A 23,458-nucleotide genomic window follows, 5' to 3' on the forward strand; every position below is an offset into this window, starting at 1 on the left:
GATAGGCATCAGATCTTATCAACCTGCATAATTGGTTGTCCAGAATGACATTGAAACGTGTTAAATTTGGATTTCTGAGATAAAATTACAGAAGCAAAAACTCTGTTCCTTTAGAATGGTTGAGCCAAATGAGACTCTTTGAGTGGAGCAGAATTTTCCCTTGTCTTTAAATTATATCAGAATCTTCTGAAAATCAAAGTTAAAAATAACCATTGACCCAAGAAAAGTTACGTATTTTAAGATGGGATTTTCAGAGGTTTAAGGGAGTTAGACACCTAACTCCTATTGACTTACAGTAGGTTGCCTAACTCCGTTAAGCCTCCTGAGATGTCTTAGCCCACATTATTTACATATGTGGTACATAACTCCAAAGTCCTTTCATTAAGTAATTTGCCATCTAATTTGACATATGAAGGTACTGGAGTGGGAGCAAATGTCATCGGAGAGCAATAATGGAAAAGAAGGCAAAGGAAGATCTTTGTTTTTTCCAAAAAAGAACTTTAGCAGGGAAGGCAAATGCCCACCAGAAAAATACAGTAGATACCACTGTGAACAATGCTCAAAGTAGACTCCAGTTCAGCGTGGAGTGTCACTATGAATTTCAATATGCAGGACTTTTGGTACTAAGAAAAGAGAGTAGTAATGTTTGTAGAGTGAAAATTAACGAGATAGAGAATAAAAACAAACAGTCTTTATAATCTAGATAGTTGGTTTATGCAACCTTACTGAAGTGGTGTGCTGAGTTTTCATTTATTCAATCTAATTTAAGGTTTCGCGTACCAGTAATACATTTTACTGTTTTTAGAAGGTCTCTTTCTATAAGTCTTTAATATATAACTAAACTATTGTTGTATGTAAAGTAAATAAGGTTTTTAAAATGTTTAAGAAGCTTCATTTAAAATTAAATTAAAATGCAGAGCCCCCCCGGACTGGTGGCCAGGCCCCGGGCAGCGTGAGTACCATTGAAAATCAGCTCGCGCGCTGCCTTTGGCACGCGTGCCATAGGTTGCCTACCCCTGATATAACCGTTTCACTACTGTTACCATCATCTTTCGATCCTACTATTTGTTACTTACTAATTGAAGATAAGATTCAACAAATAAGTTTTCTAGGGCAAGGGACCATGTTCAACTGTGTGTGTAAAGCATCTAGTGCAGTTGGTCCCCATTCTGGTTGTAGCCTTCTAGCTCTACCATAATGTAAATATCTAGTTTTCCAGCATAATGTGAAAAATAATTACTTACTTTGAATAAATTGTTTGTCAGCATAAACTTGATAGCCTGGTGTTCTAGAATGTAACCATTTCTTTCTTACTTAAGATGGCTTCAGAAATCCCTGTTTATAAAACATATCACTTTTATGAAATCATAATCCTTTAATTAACTAAGCTTCAAGTATACCACTTTTAAGAATGTAAATTAACCTAGGAAATATATTTGCAAAACCCTTTCTAATACTTGAAATAAGTGATTAACTAAATTAACTTATTTATCAATGAGCCCCAAGGGGAACTTATTCATTTAGGTAAAACACACAGTTATTTTGAGCAAGGGTTGTTGGTATAGGAAAAAACACAGCAAGCCTTTTTCCTCATTAAATTGCCTCTGCAGATCTCCATTCTCAGAAGGGCGTACTGTGGCTCACAAGTAATGGAAACACTGAATTATAACCATTATGAAGGACCCAAACTTGGACTGGAGATCTGAATGTTCCAAGCATCAGTAAATTAACACTTGCATTTAGCTGTCCCCAGTTCTTCTCTTCTTGCCTGTCAAAATGGTCATGGAATCACAGTCCTTAGTTGTTATCCTGTTTCTTCGCAAATTGTAGTTGTGGAGTAAGGAATTCAGGATAACATTTAGATTTTTTTACTATTGATTAGCATTTGGTTAGCTTTAGAACAAAATTAGCAATCTTGACGAACATTTAGATTTTTAAAGAAGTGCGCCTTGCAGTAGCTTATTGACCAACATGTACAGTGCTTGAAGAGCCTGTAGTGACAGGCTTTTGCTTCAGAGTTGCTTGCTTTGTGTTAAATTTATTGCCTGGACTAGGAGGGAATGTGAAACTTATCCACATAGGGGAAGCTTTAGTTACTTGACCTCTTAAAGAAGCACCAGTGAATTTAGTTCCGAAATGTCAAATCCTAAATGGAAGGCCCAGATCTTTGCTTTTATCTTATCCTTTAAAGACATTGTCAAAGTTGATGAGTCTTATTTGGTGTACCAAGAGTCCACTGTTCCTCTCCTTTCTATACTGGGGATTGAGTCAAAGCATTTAAACCCAGGGATTATGGGAAACAATGATCTAAGCAGGGAAAGAGGACAAGGTCTTTCTCCCCTCAGTAACTACTCCTACAGACTGGTTCTTCAAGTGTTTGCACATGTCCATTCTACGGTAGGGGTAGTGTGTGCCTTGTGTACAACAGTCAGAAATTTCTCCCGCAACAGTACACTTTCAAGGTACAATGAGCACTCTCTGCTGCCTTGTGCTACTACATGGAGGTAGAAAGGGTGGAACCACCGCCGGCCCCTCTCAGCTCCTTCCTACTTCCATTGTCAGTTGTTGGAGCTGCTATTCTGTGCAAGTCTTACCCTCTTTAGTGTATGTAGTACCTGTTGTGTTGGTTTTTAGTCTAGTTTACTGTATTTGTACATAGTTTAGATATAAGAGTATGTTCAGATTAATATTTTGTAGAGTGGGGTCATCGGTTCCCGTTTGGGTACCAGTACAGGTATTGGATCCATGCCCCATTCTCTTGGCTTCAAGTCTTGTCACTCATGTAACAAGTCTCTGCCAGTCAGTGACCCACACCCCAGCCAACTTAGGTGTCTGGGGGAGGCGCATGTGAGTGACAAATGTCTCATTTGTTGGGGTATTCAAGCCCTGATCAAAGAAGGACAGGCCAGCCAAATTCAAGTATCTGCTTATGGAGTCTGCACTTGGCCTGCCCTTGGCGCCTTCCTTCTCCTAGCTGGCACCGAGCATGTTCTGAATCTGTTAGGAGTGCTCCCCTAATCTGACTGGGTCAAGAAGCAAATTGTCATTGCTGGTACTCAAGAAGAGACAACATAAGTCTTCTAACGATTTGATACTGGGGTCTTTGAAATCTGAGGTGAAAGCACTGATTGAAGGCCAGGACATTGAGGTGCACTCGAAGAGGCATTCCCAGGCGCAGTCCTTAAGCCAGGAAGGATTGCTGACTTCAGAGTGCAGGAATGTGTCTGTTTAGACTGATCCCTGAAGTGCTGATGCAGCTTTCAGTACTGCAGAACTGTTACCAAATTTGCCCGTTACTTTGGGGAATGCTCATTTATTAGGGTTACTCTTCGGGGTGGCATGTTTCTGTAATTCTATCAATGTACTTCTTGTGTGACATGTGTTTTCATCTGGAGCTCTACTTCTCCCTTATGCAAGTCCCCTCCCAATGGAACTATACTGCAGGACCTAGATTCCCCAGGGCTGGGTTCCTCCAGCCCCAGAATCAGATGAACACACACATGCACACTAACAGAGCAAGTCTGAGTGGATCGGGTGACTCAACACTCTGAAGCTGACCCCCTTATATGTCCCTGTACTTAATGGGCTGGGTCAAGCAGCACTTTCAAGCTGCCACCCTTATATGCCCCTGGGCTCAATAGGCTGGGCCAAGCAGTACTTTCAGCTGCCACCCCTATATGCCACGGGTTCAGCACGTCCCTGTTCCCACTTTCATATTACAACTGTACTGGTAGTAACCCACTTAATGAGCAAACCCCACAGTATTTTTGGGCGCTACAGGGATCTTTAGCTTAGGTAAAAGAAGCGTTGCTGCAGAGTAAATGGGGAAGCTAAAAACACAAGAGTGAAGTTCAGAGAGGGAGAGAGAAGCAACCAGCTTAACCATAAAAGTTATTTATTGAATAATACTAATAACTACACAAGGAGGGCTAAACAAACATAACAGTTACATTATTAAAGGTTAATACCTGAGGTAGAAAGGAAAACAGAGAGGGGGGAGGGATCTCACCCACTCCCTGTGGCCTGAACTGTCAGGGTTCCCAGGTGATGATGGTAGCTCAGGGTCTTGAGTGCTGGAGACGGGCAGAGCCCCCAGCACGATCAGTCAGGAGATGGAGTCCCAGTGGAACTGAGGCAGAGTTTGGGTCCATGCATCAGAACACTTGGGCATAGGTAGGGGTTTTTGTAGAGAAACAACAGTGGTTCAAGGGAGAACACTAGATTTGTTTATGGGTAAACTGATGACTCAAGGGTTTTCTCTAGGCAATCGGAGATGATCATTCTTGGCTATGGGTGGTGTTTTCTTCCAGGGAGCTTACAGTGCAATTAGGCTGCTTCAGTATTTTGGATATCAATCAAGAATTCATTACTAGAATTGGTCTAATAACTGCTGAGCTGGGTGTGTGCAGGCCTAGGTTCATTAACATCTGGGGCAGAGATCCCCCCCCACCCCTGGAGCTGGGGCTGGGAGCGGGACCACAGCTCTGGAAGGGGGAGGGGATATGAGGACAGAGATAAGGGGACTGAGACTAGGGCCACAGCTGGGGATGGGGGTGGGGCCAGGAGCGGAGCTTCAGCCAGGGGCTGGAGTCAGCAGCTGGGGCCCTGGGCACCCCACAGTTGAGGAACTTCTGTACTAGGGTAGCTCTTCCTATTAATGAGGCTATTCTGGAGCCAGTCAAGGCTTTATGGCAGGCCCTGATTTCCATGCTTCCCACTGCAAAAAGGGTGGAAGCATTCAAACATTTTCATAACCATCCTCCTCTGGGCTCCATGGTAGTCTCTGCTGCTAATGAAAGAGAGACAGGGACACCAGGGATCTACACCAAAAGGGAAAAAAGCAAAGCCACAACTTGTCCTGAAGGTGGCTTTGCATGCCAGGTGGTGTTTGAGATTTAGCCTGAACCAGTGGAGGTGGTGGTGGTGTCTGAATCCATGTCTCTGGCCTGGTAGGATGAAGGTGGCCCAGGGGTTCCAGGGGATGGTGAGAGATGGTGGGCATGATGATAATGCTCGCTACAGTAGTTGTTGGCAGACATGCTGCTTCTGCCAATTTTTCCTCAAAGTATTTTCTTTTAAAGAACTCCAAAAGAGTGTGTTGGGAGAAAGTCTGTCCTCTCATTATTTTGTCCGCCAATAGGCCTAGTTCCTGACCCACAATTTTGATCGACTGATTTGATTCCATGCTTTTCATGTTTACCAAGCATGATCTTAATGCAGTCCTTAAGTTATATCAGGAGGCCTTTTTGTTTGAACTAATTCAATCTTTCTGTGTTGCTTTTTAGAGACTAGGTGGGTGAGGTAATGTTTTTTTTATTGGACTCTCTTCTATTGGTGAAAGAGACAAGCTTTCAAGTTAGAGAGCTTTTCTTCAGTTCTGGAAAAGGTATTCACTGGGCTGGTCAACAATGGGAATTTACATGTGTCTCTTGGGGAGTGAAAAATCCACACCCCTGAGAGATGTAGCTATGCTGACCTGACCCCCGGTGTGGACAATGCTAGGTTGATAGAGGGATTCTTCTGTTGACCCAGCTACCTCTTCTCAGGGAGGTGGATTACCTACGCCAATGGGAGAATCTCAGTGTCTACACTGAAGCGCTACGGTGGTGCATGAGTAGACATACCAGAATGTAACAACTAAATACAAGATGCAACAGATTGTTTAGAGTAAGTAGTTAACACACATTCTAAGAGACGATTCAAGGTGAACTGGCCCATTAACACCTCTCCAGCAATAGGATAAAAAAGGGCATTAGTGGGTTACAGATTGTTGTAATAAACCATAAAGCCAGTGTCTCCTTCAATTCCATAATTTTTAGTGTCTAGGAAAATTATGAATTTAAGCTCCCAAGCTTGTTTTTAAAGTTATTGTGCAGGTTTCCTTTGAGGATGAGGACTGAGAGGTCAGATAGTGAACACTGTTGGGTCCATTGGTGATATGGTGTGTTTGTTTTTGATCTTTTTTCCTGTGAGACTTAATCTGAGAGTATAGTGATAGTCTTGTTTCACCCACATAGTTATTTGGGCATTTAGTGCACTGGATGAGGTATACCACATGTTGTAATAGGCATGTGTATGACGCGTGGGCCTTGAAAGGTGTGTTTGGGGGGGGGTATTGATCATCTTTTCCCATCAACATTTGTTATAGGTTATTGTGACATCTTATGAACTTTCACTCACCTTTTACTGTTGAGCACATAATCAGGGTAAATTTGTAGTCCCTAGTTGTCACAATAGCAGTTCTATCCAAGTTCTAGCTGGGCCCAAAAACTGTGTGCTAACTGCAAGCAAAGCTGCTCGTTGGTCAGTGCTTATTGCTGAAAACTTTAGACTCCCCCTTCAGAGGCTTGGCTTGTGGCGCTTAGAGAGTCCATCATCAGTGCTTAGCTATCTAAATTTCATGCATTTTAAATCACTGGACTTACTAATCTTTGTCTGGGTCACTTTCTTAAAGAAATGATGATCCTCTACATCTTTTCTTTGGTACCTTTTCCTCATTATACTTCTCTAATTTTATACTTGTTTGCAATTTTGCCTCTGAAATGCTATTTGGTTTTCTTTCAGACCCTTGGTTTACTTTATTTCTTTTTCCCCCCCATTATAGACACCATATTCATTATAAAAATGTAAGGAGTAATCAGTATTTGCAAACAATTTCCTTAAAGTAAAAATAACCAGTTTAAAAATGCTGTTTACATTTTTATTTAACAGATCTGTGAAACTCTTGAATCTCCCCATCAGTCTTCGGCCACAGAAAATGAAAAGTTTGTTGGGTCAGAACATATCAACCAAAAGTCCCTTCATATACTCTCCAATTATTCCACACAATCGTGGAGAAGAGCGAAGTAAGAAAATAGGTAAGAATATGGTCCAAGCTTTCTTGTAACTGCTGCTTCATGCCTTGACTCCATATACAGATCAGGAATTTAAGGAATTACTCAAAAAAGCACAATACTTTGGGATAAAGTTTTCAGTGGAGAAGAAATGTTAACTGATTTCAACTTATTTTCTTATCCGTAGGTGATTTTTCAAGCAAATCAATAAGCACTCAACCTAATAATCTTGTTAGGGGAAATGAATTAGATAAAAAAGCTGTTTTTAGATCTTGAATTATGTCACAAATACTCTTATGTAGTGTAGTTGTAGCTGTGTCAGTCCCAGGATATTAGAGAGACGGGTGGGTGAGGTAATATCTTTTATTGGACCAGCTTCTGTTGGTGAGAGAGACAAGCTTTTGAGTTTATACAGAGAATGTCAGGTCTCTTCTACATATTTGGAGTTGTATGTAGTGGTCAGAGGGTTATAGGTGGTGAGACCTCTGGGGATGTGTGACATTACTCAGGATACAATTTGGACTGATGGACAGGTTTGTCCCCTCAATTCTACAACCTGGGGTGCCTTTTACACTGTGTTGCTATGAGAGCAACCACTCCTTGTCTGCTCACCCACAGCCTCCTGCATGTAAATCACTCCCAGCTATATAGTATGAGTGCTATAGCCAGGCACTTTGAATTACACTGCAGGGCAACATCTGCAAATTCCAAATCCCAGACTTTCTACCAGAAATGTGTGTGACTTGTACTGCCCAGCACCCTTCTAAACAATGCAAACTCATATCAAGTATGTATCTCATTAATAGAAAATGATATGCACAAATCCTGTTATCTCAAATGGAGTTTCCCAAATGCTTCAGTCCAAATACATTGGTTTTGCTAAAACAATAAGATTTACTAACTACAAAAAGACAGATTTGGAGTGATTACAAGTAATGAGGAATAAGTCAGAATTGGAAATAAGAAAAAAAAAAAAAGGAGAGAAATAAAAGATAAAACACAGCTAATACCTAACTTAACAAGCTAAGTGAATTCAAAGTAAAGGTGTCTCTCACCACAAGTTCCAACAGTCTTACTGACTGAATCCTTCAGTCAGGATCTCCCCCCAGTCCAATGTTGCTTCCTTTCTTGTTCGAGTGTTGATGATGTTGGCAGAGAGAAAGGGAAAGATGATTTGAGGCATTTACTCTCTGCTCTTACAGCCATTTCTCTTGCACAAGAACCATCTCCAGCTGATGTTCAGGCTGTGTGGACAAGAATCTTAAGCTACTTGTTTGTCAAAATATAGGCTTTTTTTGCCCACACGCTGTCCTGCCGAAGAGTGGCCACTTAATCAGATGATGGTCCATTTAATCTCGTCATGAAGGGAAATCAGTGGATGTATTGTATCTTGACTTTAGCAAAGCTTTTGACACGGTCTCCCACAGTATTCTTGTCAGCAAGTTAAAGAAGTATGGGATGGATGAATGCACTATAAGGTGGGTAGAAAGTTGGCTAGATTGTCGGGCTCAACGGGTAGTGATCAATGGCTCCATGTCTAGTTGGCAGCCGGTGTCAAGTGGAGTGCCCCAGGGGTTGTTCCTGGGGCCGGTTTTGTTCAATATCTTCATAAATGATCTGGAGGATGGTGTGGATTGCACTCTCAGCAAATTTGCAGATGATACTAAACTGGGAGGAGTGGTAGATACGCTGGAGGGGAGGGATAGGATACAGAGGGACCTAGACAAATTGGAGGATTGGGCCAAAAGAAATCTGATGAGGTTCAAGAAGGATAAGTGCAGGGTCCTGCACTTAGGATGGAAGAACCCAATGCACAGCTACAGACTAGGGACTGAATGGCTAGGCAGCAGTTCTGCGGAAAAGGACCTAGGGGTGACAGTGGACGAGAAGCTGGATATGAGTCAGCAGTGTGCCCTTGTTGCCAAGAAGGCCAATGGCATTTTGGGATGTATAAGTAGGGGCATAGCGAGCAGATTGAGGGACACGATCGTCCCCCTCTATTCGACATTGGTGAGGCCTCATCTGGAGTACTGTGTCCAGTTTTGTGCCCCACACTACAAGAAGGATGTGGATAAATTGGAGAGAGTCCAGTGAAGGGCAACAAAAATGATTAGGGGTCTAGAACACATGACTTATGAGGAGAGGCTGAGGGAACTGGGATTGTTTAGTCTGCGGAAGAGAAGAATGAGGGGGGATTTGATAGCTGCTTTCAACTACCTGAGAGGTAGTTCCAGAGAGGATGGTTCTAAACTATTCTCAGTGGTGGAAGAGGACAGGACAAGGAGTAATGGTCTCAAGTTGCAGTGGGGGAGGTTTAGGTTGGACTTTTTCACTAGGAGGGTGGTGAAACACTGGAATGAGTTGTCTAGGGAGGTGGTGGAATCTCCTTCCCTTGAGGATTTTAAGGTCAGGCTTGACAGAGCCCTGGCTGGGATGATTTAATTGGGGATGGGTCCTGCTTTTGAGCAGGGGGTTGGACTAGATGACCTCCTGAAGTCCCTTCCAACCCTGATATTCTATGATTCTATGATCTGAGGCGTTGGCTAGCCTTTTGTCTCTGGGAAATTGGTTTGCGACTGATTTCCAGAACATGTTGGGACATGTTCCAGAAATATCTCATGGTAGAGTCCCAAAATTTTACATACAATGTTGTCACACATATTTTACCAGGAGAATGATGATCAGAAAATCACAAGTTTTCAAATGAAATTGCACAAGGCATACTTTGTACAAGATTTACCATAATCCTCTAAAAGGGGTGAACACAGATGTACAGATTGTCATAGGATGTTTGTTTCTTGCATTTGCTTAGGGAGTAGGTGTAGCTGTTGTTTTTGCTTCCTTTTTTTTCATGTTGTGGAGTTTCCTTTTCCGATGGCAAAATTCGACATCTTCCATCGTTGTATATAGTGTTGTTGAAGCTCTGGTCCCAAATATTAGCAACATAAGGTGGGTGAGGTAATACCTTTTATTGGATCAACTTCTGTTGGTGAGAGAGACAAGTTTTTGAGTTTACACAGAGTGGTTCTTCATTTAAGCTGTGTAAGCTTGAAAGCGTGACCCTCTCACCAACAGAAGTTGGTCCAAAAAAAATTACCTCATCCGCCTTGTGTCTCTAATATCCTGGGACCAACATGGCTACAACACTGCATACTCCTATGTTTCAAAGAATATCTATTGTAAAGAACCAGTTAAGACTGAGAGTTCAGAGTACACATGCTGAATGGCTGCTGGATTTTAGGGCTCCCACCATTGCTACTACCTATGAAGCTGCAATCGTTAACTTTAGCAACACAATCGTAGTGTGGAGACAGCCTCTAATGACCCAAAAGAAGTCCTCTGCGGAGGATCAGAATGGATATTCCTAATTTTTTTTAAGGTAAAAAAGAAACATAAAATAATTTATGACAAACTTTCAGACCACCTTTATATTCAAATGAGAGAACAAGCCCAATTAAAAACAAAACCAAACATATACTTTGCAGGTCTTATTAAGAGGAATGTGAAAAAGCCCAACATGTAAACTTGTCTCCTTCCTTTGATATGCTTGCTATTCTAAAAGCTGTGAATAAAACCACTTTTAAATAGTGTTACTAATATACCTTAATTTCTTTTGCTAGTTTTTTTTCGTTTAGGATACAGCCTCTGCAAGAGTTTGGGAACTGTCAACTAATAGTATAGATTGTCACTAAAGATGTAGTTTTTTAAACCAGATTGTACTTTGCCTTGTTTGTCTCTTCTTCCCAGTGACGTCAGATTTCCAATTACATTTTAGCAAATTAAAATGTTTATCTCATAATTCTGAAAAAGATGCTATACTTCATGTACAGAGGGGTCATTTTAACTCATAAGAGAGCAGATTCTGTCAGTACCTTGACTGCATTTGCGTGCAAACTAAGTTTCTCTTATAAAACCACCTGAGGCTCAGGGCTCAGGAAATAGGAAAAAATGAATGTGAATGGAAATAATGTTTGGCAGCACTGTTGTTTTGTAAGCCTGGCAGTACGTCTAATAGGAGAGAGAGAGAGCTTGTAAAATTTCTAAGAGCAAAGGTAAGGAAGTTATCCATGTGACAGGTTTGACTGTTAATTTTTATTTATTTATTTATTTATTTTAACAGTTAGCTGCCTTTAAATCAGATCCTCTGCTTTTAAGATGGTATTACTAAGGAAAATAGTTTCTTCTAAAATTAGAAAATGCAGAGTCCAAATTTAAAATAGCGTTATGGATTGAGTTGAATCTCATTGAATTTGATGGGTCTAAATATAAATGGAATGAGATAGCGGAAACAGTAGGAGCAGCACCCAAAACACGAGCACATGGTAAGGCCAGAGTAGAAGCTGAACCATGTGGCACAAGGTGTTTCTCTGGGGATTAATATATAACAAATACAAAGGCTAGTACATTGATGGGTAGGGGGTGTGAGAGAGAGAAGCAGGAAAAAGACCAGAGACGGTGAGAGAGAAGTGGCAGGAAGCAAAAGGCAAATGTTTAGTTTACACTACAGTTTTGTTGGCATAGGTGTGTCTGTTTGGCATGTGGAAAAAAAAACAACACCCTCTACCTGACTGCAAAACCTGGTGTAGATGCAGCTGTGCTGACAAAAGAGTGCTTGTTGGCTTAGCTAATGTTGTTCCTGGAAGTGGATAGCTGAGCTGGCAGGAGACTATCTGTTGGATTGTGCTGCATCTCCACTTAGGGTCTCTACTGGCACTGCTATACTGGCAAAGGCTCTGTAGTGTAGACAAGCCTAAGGCCATAAAAGCACTCGTGGTATGACCCGGAGAAACGAGTGTGCCTTTCGTTAACTGCCTAGAAAAGGGACTTGATACTATGATCAAAGATATTGTCTCCTGCTGTCAAATTGCTGCCATGTTCAGGGAAATAGGACGTTATGTTCATTCTTTGTAAGTAAACAGGGTTGCATAAGAGAAATATCTGACACTCAATTTCTGCTCTTAACCAAAACAATCCACAGGACTGCAAATTTGGGTAACTGCTTAGGTAAGTAAGAAAGAGGTAACAACAAATTTGCATGGGCTGCAGCGAGTCTGTCATTTAGAAACTTGGGCAACCATATTTGACAGAAATATATATAAATTCCTTTAAAATGTTCTTGTTTTATGTTGGAGTGACTTCTACAGAAAATCAACAGAATGATACAAGATTAAACAAATGGTGGCTAGTTTACAGAAACTTGCTTTCAGTTTAGAAATGTGTTGTGGAAAATTTTATCAGATCTTTTTGTATAAAAAGAAGTTGGAGTCAGACCTAAAATAATGCATACAGAATTTACGCTAGAAGGAGGAATTTAGATGGTATTAATATAAACTTCATAGAATATCATAGAGTATCAGGGTTGGAAGGGACCTAAGGAGGTCATCTAGTCCAACCCCCGGCTCAAAGCAGGACCAATCTCCAACTAAATCATCCCAGCCTGGGCTTTGTCAAGCCTGACCTTAAAATCCTCAAGGGAAGGAGATTGCACCACCTCCCTAGGTAATGCATTCCAGTGCTTTACCACCCTCCTAGTGAAAATGTTTTTCCTAATATCCAGTCTGAACCTCCTGCACTGCAACTTGAGACCATTACTCCTCGCTCTGTCATCTGCTGCCACTGAACAGTCTAGATCCATCCTCTTTGGAACCCGCCTTTCAGGTAGTTGAAAGCAGCTATCAAATCCCCCCTCATTCTTCTCTTCTGCAGACTAAACAATCCCAGTTCCCTCAGCCTCTCCTCATAACTCATGTGTTCCAGTCCCCTCATCGTTTTTGTTGCCCTCCGCTCGACTCTTTTTCCACATCCTTCTTATAGTGTGGGGCCCAAAACTGGACACAGTACTCTTGATGAGCCCTCATCAATGTCGAATAGAGGGGAACGATCATGTCCCTCAATCCGCTGGCAGTGCCCCTACTTATACATCCCAAAATGCCATTGGCCTTCTTGGCAACAAAGGCACACTGTTGACTCATATCCAGCTTCTTGTCCATTGTAACCCCTAGGTCCTTTTCTGCAGAACTGCTGCCTAGCCATTCGGTCCCTAGTCTGTAGCGGAGCATGGGATTCTTCTGTCCTAAGTGCAGGACTCTGCACTTGTCCTTCTTGAACCTCATCATATTTATTTTGGCCCAATCCTCTAATTTGTCTGGGTCCCGCTATATCGTATCCCTCCCCTCCAGCATATCTACCACTTCTCCCAGTTTAGTGTCATCTGCGTATCGACCACTCCTCCCAGTTTAGTGCGAACCAGCTGAGAGCTGAACAGCAGAGAGGCTAACAGAGGGAGTTTGCCTGGGATCTGTCTGAGAGGAGGTATGTAAGTGCTGCTGCTGCTACATATATGCCTCCTTCAAGAGACATGTGAATAACGTTTGTACATGCATCTCTTGAAGCAAAATGATAAAAGCCTCTTTCTTTTAATTGAAAAATTTACTATAGGGAACAGACCTGAATTAGCTTAATGGGGCACTCCAAACAAGGTACTCTTCACTGTTTGTAATACACCTAGCATGTTGTGGATGCTATCAGAAGTAAATTTCAGTAATGATGATTATATTCGATAGGTTGTAATAAAAATGATTGTGTGATATTTGGACACTAAGATCTGATAAACAGCAGTGACGTAGGCAAGGGTGATGACAGAAATGTTATGTACTGTAGCAATCAGAGGATCAGTTGCAGAGAAACCATGACATTTCTGTAAATGTTCAAAGACACTTCTGATATTGGAGTGATAAAGGTATGAAGTGAACTCTGGGAGTGGTAGAAAATAGTAAGCTATTTTAGAAATGGGTGAGAGAATGAGGGAAGTAGGGAGGAGGCACGTCAACATATGGTTCAAGGAGTAGGAGGCAGAAGTCTTCAACAAAACAAGGCCAAGTCTTCTGACATAGCCTGAAGATGAAAATGCACTTGCATTATAATCTGTTTTTATGCACATACTTTTTTTTGTACGTACTATTCATTTGGCAGAGACTTTCCAATTTGTCAGCTCTGGGAGAAATTTTCAAAAGTGTCTAATTTAGGAGCACAAATCCCATAGACTTTTAATGAGATATTTACTTTTAACTCTCCCTAGGCACTTCTGAAAATCCCTTAAATGTTATGGGCCTTATTGTTAAAGATCCTGAGTACTTGCAGCACTTGTTGTAGCCCCCATTAGAGTCATTTTCAGAACCTCTGACAGTCACTCCCTAGTTTTTTAATGATCAGACTGTGGATTACTGAAATATTTCTGATGCTTAATTTTTGCTCTTGGATAACTCATTCTTATTCTGAGTCATGGCATAGAATAATGGAACAAGTTCTGCATGTGCACTGTACAGGAACACTATGGTGAAGTCAACAGGAGTTTTTGTCATGGAAGGATTGCAGGGTAAAGCAAGTACTGCTGACCCCCAATAAGGTTTAAACCCCAATTTAGTTTAGAAATAATGAAAATCTGAGTTGGAAAATCATATGCTACGAGTGCCCATTGTACTTGGGAAGATGAAATATTGCTACAGATGCAGCTGATCCTAACCCCTCTCCACAGTGCATTTTTGTTGACCATTTGTTAGCTCTTCTCGAATGAACTGGGGTTCAGCATAATTCCTGCTAGAAAAGTACTGACCTAGTGTCCTGTATCAGTGTAGGCAGGTACTTACGAGGCAGAGAGTATAATTTATAATTCTGGTCAAAATCTGTGTTCCAGAATGGAAGTAGAATTTCATCATAGGCAGTAAACTCTTATTTATTGGCCTATCAACTGTTAGTTTGAAAAGAAGTAACTTAAAAAACAGAAGTACAGTTGTTTTTTAATAGTCTTCCCGTTTGTAGAAGAAAGAATTAACAGTTTGCATTTTTTAAAATTTACACATTGCTATACCTGAATTAAATTCAAGAAAGAGATTCTGATTCCTGAAAGGGAATAAGGTGTGGTTCACATCATCATGTTCTAAATGATTATTTGTATCGCATCCAAAGTATGTTGATTCAGAGATGATGAGCTATTAGACCTCTTCGGGCTGGTCTATACAGGCCCGCTAAATTGGTGCTGCTGCAATTGCTTCATCAATTTAGTGGGTCTGCTGAAGACAAGATAAACTGATGGGAGAGCACTCTTCTGTCGACTTCAGTACTCTGCCTCCCCAAGAGCTGGTAGCTTAGTCGGCGGGAGAGCGTATCCTGCCAACATAGTGCAGTGTAGACGTTGCGTTAGGTCGATGTAAGTTACCTCAGGGGAGTGTTTTTTTTTTCTCACCCCTGAGTGACATAACCTACAATGACTTAAGTGGCAGTGTAGACCAGGCCTTAGAAACACTTGTTATCAAGTGTACTAGGTATTTTAAAATCAAATACTTACAGTGGTTAGGCACTTTGTGCTGTTTATCATTTTAAACAGGATTGTTCCACTGTTAAAATCTATTTCTCCTCCCTTGGCTGATGTATTGTATCTAACTTGCATCTTGTTTTATACTAAGATTGTAAACTCTTTGAGGCAGGTGCTTATAGTGCCTGGAACAATAGGGTCTTGTTGCCTGAATGGGACCTCTAGGTGCTAATACAGTATAAATAACAATCCCAAAATAAATTCTGTACCTTGAAGATATAATTATAGGCAGAGCTAGCATCCCTTCATTGAGATGTGCAATATATAAAATCGTATAGACAAACGCCCAACAGGGTCAAATGGTGACTCAAAACAGATGTCGATGGAATCTACTTATAACCTTGTCCCAACCTTGGGGTTGGAAAAAGGAGGAGATGATGATTTAAAAACTGTTGTTCATTCGAACAATAGATTTTTCTTCATTCCATGCCATAATTCACACAGAATCATAGAATCGTAGAAATGTAGAGCTGGAAGGGACCTTAGGAAGTCCTCTAGTCCAGCCGTGTGCACTGAGCCAGGATCAAGTAACCCAGACAATCCCTGATAGTATTAGTCCAACCTGTTCTTAAAAAATATCCAATGATGGGGATTCCACAACCTCCCATTGGAGGCGTATTCCAATGCTTAACTACTCCTTATAGTTAAAAAAATTTTCCTAATATCTAACATAAATCTCCCTTGCTGCACATTAAGCTTTCAGTTGATATGGAGAAAAAATGGATCACAATCCTGTTTATAATCGCCCTTAATGTATTTGGAGACTGTTATCAGGTCCCCTCTTAGTTGTCTTTTCTCAGGACTAAACATGTCCCGTTCTTAAACCTTTCCTCATAGGTCAGGTTTTCTAAATTTTGTATAATTTTTGTTGCTCTCCTTTTGGACTTTCTCCAGTTTGTCCACACATTTTCTAAAGTGTGACACCCAGAATTGGACACAGTCCTCTGGTTGAGACAGCACCAGTGACTAGTAGAGTGGGACGATTAACTCTCATATTTTACATTTGGCTCTCCTGTTAGTATACCCCAGAATATTAGCCTTTTTTGCAACTGCTTCACATTGTTCACTTATTTAATTTGTGATCCACTATAAGTTCCAGATCCTTTTCAGTGCTATTACCATCTAGCCAGTTATTTCCCATTTTGTAGTTGTGCATTTGATTTTTCCTTCCCAAGTGAAGTAGTTTGCACTTGTCTTTTATTGAATTTCATCTTTTTGAATTCAGACCAATTCTCCCATTTCAGGTCCATTTGAATTCTAAACCTGGCTTTCAAAGTTCTTGCAATCCCTTCCAGCTTGGTGGCATCTGCAGATTTTATAAGCATACTGTCCATGCCATTATCCAAGTTATTAATGAAAATATTGAATAGTGGCTGACCCCTTGAGGACCCCATTAGATATGCCCTCCCAGTTAGACAGCAAATCATTGATAACTACTCTTGCAGTTGGTCTTTCAACCAATTGTGCATCCTCTTTGCAGTAAATTCATCTAGACTACATTTCCCTAGTTTTCTTATGAGAATATCATGTGGGACTGTGTCAAAAGCCTTATTAAATCAAGAGATATCATGTCTACTGCTTTCCCCACAATCTACTAGACCAGTGATTCCGTTCAGCAAAGGGATTAGAATCATAGAATCATAAAATATCAGGGTTGGAAGGGACCCCTGAAGGTCATCTAGTCCAACCCCCTGCTCGAAGCAGGACCAATTCCCAGTTAAATCATCCCAGCCAGGGCTTTGTCAAGCCTGACCTTAAAAACCTCTAAGGAAGGAGATTCTACCACCTCCCTAGGTAACGCATTCCAGTGTTTCACCACCCTCTTAGTGAAAAAGTTTTTCCTAATATCCAATCTAAACCTCCCCCACTGCAACTTGAGACCATTACTTCTCGTTCTGTCATCTGCTACCATTGAGAACAGTCTAGAGCCATCCTCTTTGGAACCCCCTTTCAGGTAGTTGAAAGCAGCTATCAAATCCCCCCTCATTCTTCTCTTCTGCAGGCTAAACAACCCCAGCTCCCTCAGCCTCTCCTCATAAGTCATGTATTCCAGACCCCTAATCATTTCTGTTGCCCTTCGCTGGACTCTCTCCAATTTATCTGCATCCTTCTTGTAGTGTGGGGCCCAAAACTGGACACAGTACTCCAGATGAGGCCTCACCAATGTCGAATAGAGGGGAACGATCACGTCCCTCGATCTGCTCGCTATGCCCCTACTTATACATCCCAAAATGCCATTGGCCTTCTTGGCAACAAGGGCACACTGCTGACTCATATCCAGCTTCTCGTCCACTGTCACCCCTAGGTCCTTTTCCGCAGAACTGCTGCCTAGCCATTCGGTCCCTAGTCTGTAGCTGTGCATTGGATTCTTCCATCCTAAGTGCAGGACCCTGCACTTATCCTTCTTGAACCTCATCAGATTTCTTTTGGCCCAATCCTCCAATTTGTCTAGGTCCTTCTGTATCGTATCCCTCCCCTCCAGCGTATCTACCACTCCTCCCAGTTTAGTATCATCCGTAAATTTGCTGAGAGTGCAATCCACACCATCCTCCAGATCATCTATGAAGATATTGAACAAAACCGGCCCCAGGACCGACCCTTGGGGCACTCCACTTGATACCGGCTGCCAACTAGACATGGAGCCATTGATCACTACCCGTTGAGCCCGACAATCTAGCCAGCTTTCTACCCACCTTATAGTGCATTCATCCAGCCCATACTTCCTTAACTTGCTGACAAGAATACTGTGGGAGACCGTGTCAAAAGCTTTGCTAAAGTCAAGAAACAATACATCCACTGCTTTCCCAGGTTTAGGTTGATTAGGTTGCTTTGGCATGGTGTGTTCTTGACAAATCCATGCTGGCTTTTCCTTAACTGTTATTCTCTAGATGCCCAAAAATTGACTCTTTAATTATTTGTTCCAGTATCTTTCCAGGTGTTGAAATTAGGCATACTGGGTCTACAATTCCGCAACTTACCATTGTTCTCTTTTTTAAGATAAGTGCTGTGTTTGCCCTTCTACAGTCCTCTGGGATTTCTTCTGTCTTTCATGAGTTCTCAAAGATAATTGCTAATGGTTCCAATATTGCTTCAGCTAGTTCCTTAGGTACTGTAGGATGAATTTTGTCAGGCCCTGCTAACTAGAATACATCTAACTTATCTAAATATTCTTTAACCTGTACTTTCCCTATTTTGGCTTGCATTCCTTCCTCTTTGTTAATATTGTGTTGTGTATCTGGTCACATTACTCCTGAGGGAAATTCTGCACATCTGTGGACGTGCAGAATTCATCTGTCTCACATAATTCTGTATTTTCCCTCATAAAAAAAACATTTTGCCTAAAAAGTGCTGCAGTTCTGCCTTTTGCCCACCAGAGGCTGCTGTGGTGCCAGAACATCCAGCTGTGTTCATGTTGGGTGTTCTAGAGCCACAGCGGTTTTTGGTGGGCAAAAGGCAGAACTGTAGCACTTTTTAGGCAAAATGTATTTTTATGTGGGAAAATACAAAATTCTGTGTCAAGTGCTGCAGAATTCTTCCCCCAGGAGTAGAGTTCATCATAGCACCCTGCCCACAGAGCCAGGTTAGGACAGAGTGGGGCACACAGGGCTACTGGGGTCACAGCCTGGGGTTCAGAATGGCTAGTGGCGGGGACAGACTGGAGCATGGGCTCAGGTCCTAATGGGGTGACAGCACTGAGCCTGGGGAAGGGGAGGAGGTCCTGTAGAGACCCATGGGGATGAGGGGTCCAGGGACGGGGCAGACGTGCCTGACTGAGTGGGAGAGGCTTGGGGTCAGCCAGGGTCTGCATGGGGGAGGCTTCTCAACACCCTAATAATCCCATCCCCGCCCCAAAGAAAAATCTTCCACCCACACCCAACGCTCTCCAGGTTCACTCCTAGACTCCTCCTTCCGTCTCCCTCAGCTCCTCCATTACCCCTGACTCCCCCAAGCCTTTGCACTGCTTCTGACAGGTACAGGAAATACAGTTCTCTATTGTAATTTAAATGAATTACACAAAGTTCTGTATTAATGTGCCTAGTAAGGAATCTATTTGTTAAAAAATAATTACAAGAATCTTTTTTTTTTGTTCTTTGTTTTTTTTTGGTCTGTATTGTTAGACATACTTGCTGACAAATATTTTGAAATAAATTACCAAAATAATTTTAACTGGCATGATTATACTGTTGTTTTGACAAATAAAATATGCAGCACTTTGCAGAATTTTCAAATATTGTGTGCAGCATTTTTAATTTTTTGGTGCAGAATTCCCCCCGGAATAGTCACCACTAACCTTTTTGTGAAGAGTGTAGCAAAATAGGCATTAAACACCTCCACTTTCTTGATCTCATTAGTTATCAGCTCTCCTTCCCCACTAATTAGACGACCTATACTTTTTCATCTTTCTCTTGCTCCTCATGTATTTAAAGAACCTGTTCTTATTCCCTTTTATGTCCCTTGCTAGGTGTAACTCATTTTGTCCCCTAGCCTTTCTGATTTTGTCCCTACATGCTTGTGCTATTTTTTGTACTCTTCTGTAGCATTTTTTCCATGTTTCCACTTTTTGAAGGATTCCTTTTTTATTTTTAATTTATTAAAGAGCTCCTGATGGAGCCATGTTGGCCTTTCACTATTCTTATCTTTCCTTCCCATCGGGATAGTTTGGTGTAGTACTCTTAATATTGTCTCTTTGAAAAACTGTCAATTCTCCTGAACTCCCCTTTTCCCTTCGATTTTCTTCTCATGGTACTTTACCTACCAGTACTTTTTCGAGTGCTTGCTCATGTCCATTCCCATGCAGGTGTGTGTGTGTGCGCGACGTGTGCTCAGTTGCTAGAAGGTCTTCCCCTCAGTGGTATCCATTGGGTCAGATTCAGTGCCCCCTGGAGTTGCCCTCAAGGTGCTGTATATCGGAGCCTGCCGACCCGTCGCCTCCTCAGTTCCTTCTTTCCACGAGTGACCATCGCTAATTGCTAATAGTTCCAATATTGCTTCAGCTAGTTCCAAGCAACTCTCCCCAGTGGACTTTTTTGTATTCACCTGTAAATAGTTGAAAGCTTTTGTTAGAGTTACAGTAAGTGGATAACTAGTAGTAGAGAGCAGGACCCCGCTTAACGGCGTTCTTCCCGCCCCTGTGCTGGGCCATGCCTCTGTCTCTGGGGTTTAAACTGTGCGAGGCTTGCCGTAAGCCTATGCCCATCAGTGATCCCTACGCAGCTTTCCTCAGGTATTTGGGTGAATCTCACCTGGGTGATGGTTGCAGTATTTGTAAAGGCTTCAAGCCCTAGACCCAAAAAGAAATGGACCAGAGATTTAAGTTTCTCCTAATGGAGGTGGCCCTTTGGAGCTGGGTCATCTCTACTCGGCACCAAGCACTTCGGCCTCTGCGCTGGCTTCTGTGAGGGACAGGCAGGCAGTTCAGGCAGCATGGGACCTGCTGTTCCTCCTTGTTCTGCCATCACTGACCAGACGTGAACTGGCACTGCAGACGAGGGTGGCTACGGGCACCAGGTTCCATCTAAAGAAAAGCTGATCATGATGCAGCAGCCCTAGTCATCTCTGTCCTGGCACTGCCCCCCATGGTCCCTGGGGAGTGAATCCTCAGTTTTTTGTAATCAGAGCCGGAATCCTATACCTCCAGTAGGAGCGGCAAATGTCTGTGCAATGGCCCATCTGGACTCCATGGGTTTTTCATCAGGACCAAGGTCCCCAATCACACAGGCCATACTCCATGGCATCTGAGATTATGGCCCTGCTGCTGTCCCCATCCCTGGTAGTACAGGGAAAGAACCAAGGTACTGAGCCCGGTAGCGTGGCACAAGAGCCAGCACCTTGGGACCTTTTGGGAGGTGACCAACAGGAGCAAGGCCTGGTACCGGTTCTGGGATCCTCTTCCTCCTCACTGGAGGTGGCAGGTACCTTGATTGCACCCATACAGGATGATCACTGGGCACACCAGGACCTATTGAGGCGGGTGACACAGAACCTGGGAATCCAGGCAGAGGAAGTTTTTGAAATATCCCATGCCCTGGTGGACATTTTGGCACTGTTGGGGCCCCTCCCGGGTAGCCCTGCCCCTGAACAGTGCCGTCATAGAATGTCAGTGCACTGTGGCAGACCCCGGCCTCCCTGCAGCCTATGGCAAAGAGGGTGGAATGCAAATATTTTGTTCCCCCAAGGAGGCTTGAGTGCCTTTATACCCTTCCTTCCCTGGGTCGCTGTTGGTCTCCGCAGAGATTGAGCGTGAGAGGCAGGGGCAATAGGGACCTAGTCCTAAGCCTCCAGCTTCGTATTGCTAACCAGCAGGTGCTCTTCAGCAGATACAGCTGTAACTCCCAGGGTGTATTGATGAAGTTTAAGGAGTTGCTGCCCCAGGACTCCAAGGCCAAGTTCTCCGTTTTGGTTGAGGGAGGCAGGGTGGTAGCAAATGTGTCCCTGCAAGCAGCTCTGGATGTGGCCACACGGTCAGCCGCACAGACCATAGTTTTGGCTGTGGGGATGAGAAGGTCCTCTTGGCTAGGCTTCGAGCCTGCCTTGTGAGTGCAGCAAATGATCCAGGACCTACCGTTTGAGGGCACGTCCTTGTTTTCCAAGCAATTGGACGCAAAGTTGCATAGTTCGAAGGACTCCAAGGCCACGCTAAAGTCTCAGAGGCCAATCTAGATCTGAGGTGGAGGCACACATTCAACTAACACTATCAACCTTTCAGAGCCTAGGCCTGTTGTTGAACACTCGGGTCTGCATACCCCCATCCCATTGAGAAAACACTTCAACCTGCAGCCATTGCCTCGCTTCTACCAGTCACAGCCAAGGCAGGACTATGATAGAAAGCAGGGTAGGGGCTATGAGAGGTGGCCCCCAGCCCTTGTTGGCCCACACATCAGGGTTGTCCACGCAAAGGTCAGGTGCCAAGCAGGCTTTTTGAAGGCATCCATGAAGATGGTGTACCGTCAGGATCTTTCCTCCCCTATCTTTGTGGACTGACTATCTCACTTTTTTTCAGACGAGAGTCCATATTACTTCAGACTGCTGGGTATTTCGCACGATAAGACTGGGATACACTTGAATTCAGTTCCTACTCTCCTTTCCACCCTCCCTCCCCGTCCCTCTTCAGGGACCCTTCCCACGAGCAACTTCTAATTCAAGAAGTGCAAATTTTTCTGCAGCTGGGAGTGGTAGAGGAGGTTTGTCTGGAGTTAAGGGGCTGTCATAAATATAAAGGGAAGGGTAAACCCCTTTAAAATCCCTCCTGGCCAGAGGAAAACTCCTCTCACCTATAAAGGGTTAAGAAGCTAAAGGTAACCTCGCTGGCACCTGACCAAAATGACCAATGAGGAGACAAGATACTTTCAAAAGCTGGGAGGAGGGAGAGAAACAAAGGGTCTGTGTCTGTTGGTATGCTGCTTTGCTGTGGATAGAACAGGAATGGAGTCTTAGCACTTTTAGTAAGTAATCTAGCTAGGTATGCGTTAGATTATGATTTCTTTAAATGGCTGAGAAAAGAATTGAGCTGAATAGAATGACTATTTCTGTCTGTGTCTTTTTTGTAACTTAAGGTTTTGCCTAGAGGGATTCTCTATGTTTTGAATCTAATTACCCTGTAAGGTATCTACCATCCTGATTTTACAGGGGTGATTCCTTTACTTCTATTTACTTCTATTTCTATTAAAAGTCTTCTTGTAAGAAAACTGAATGCTTTTTCATTGTTCTCAGATCCAAGGGTTTGGGTCTGTGGTCACCTATGCAAATTGGTGAGGATTTTTACCAAACCTGTCCCAGGAAGTTGGGTGCAAGGGTTGGGAGGATTTTGGGGGGAAAGACGTGTCCAAACTACGTTTCCCAGTAAACCCAGTTAGAGTTTGGTGGTGGCAGTGGTTATTCCAAGGACAAAGGATAAAATTAATTTGTACCTTGGGGAAGTTTTAACCTAAGCTGGTAAAAGTAAGCTTAGGAGGTTTTCATGCAGGTCCCCACATCTGTACCCTAGAGTTCAGAGTGGGGGAGGAACCTTGACAGGAGCAAAGGGGCAAGGAGTTTTACTCCAGGTATTTCCTAATTCTCAAGGCCAGGGGAGGTCTCAGATTCATCCTAGACCTGCAAAACTTCAACAAATTCATAAGGAAGCTGAAGTCCCGCACGGTCACTTGGATCTAGGTGACTGGTATGCTGCTCTTGACTTGAAAGAAGAGTACTTTCACGTCTCGATTCTTCAAGACCACAGGAGATTCCTCCGGTTCATGGTGGGACAGATACAGTC

At 42.8% G+C, this 23,458-nt stretch overlaps 1 protein-coding gene across 3 annotated transcripts in view; it reads left to right on the plus strand.

Moving 5' to 3' along the window:
• Positions 1–23,458, plus strand: part of TRAPPC9 (trafficking protein particle complex subunit 9) — an 831,265-nt gene that overhangs the window by 84,074 nt on the left and 723,733 nt on the right. For all 3 annotated transcript variants that reach the window (XM_073330054.1, XM_073330052.1, XM_073330055.1), the window contains exon 11: positions 6,712–6,857. In XM_073330054.1, the coding sequence (XP_073186155.1) occupies positions 6,712–6,857 (146 nt within the window). The remainder of the gene's footprint in view (positions 1–6,711; positions 6,858–23,458) is intronic.

The sequence above is a fragment of the Lepidochelys kempii genome, chromosome 2, assembly GCF_965140285.1.
Source record: "Lepidochelys kempii isolate rLepKem1 chromosome 2, rLepKem1.hap1, whole genome shotgun sequence".
NCBI lineage: Eukaryota > Metazoa > Chordata > Testudines > Cheloniidae > Lepidochelys > Lepidochelys kempii.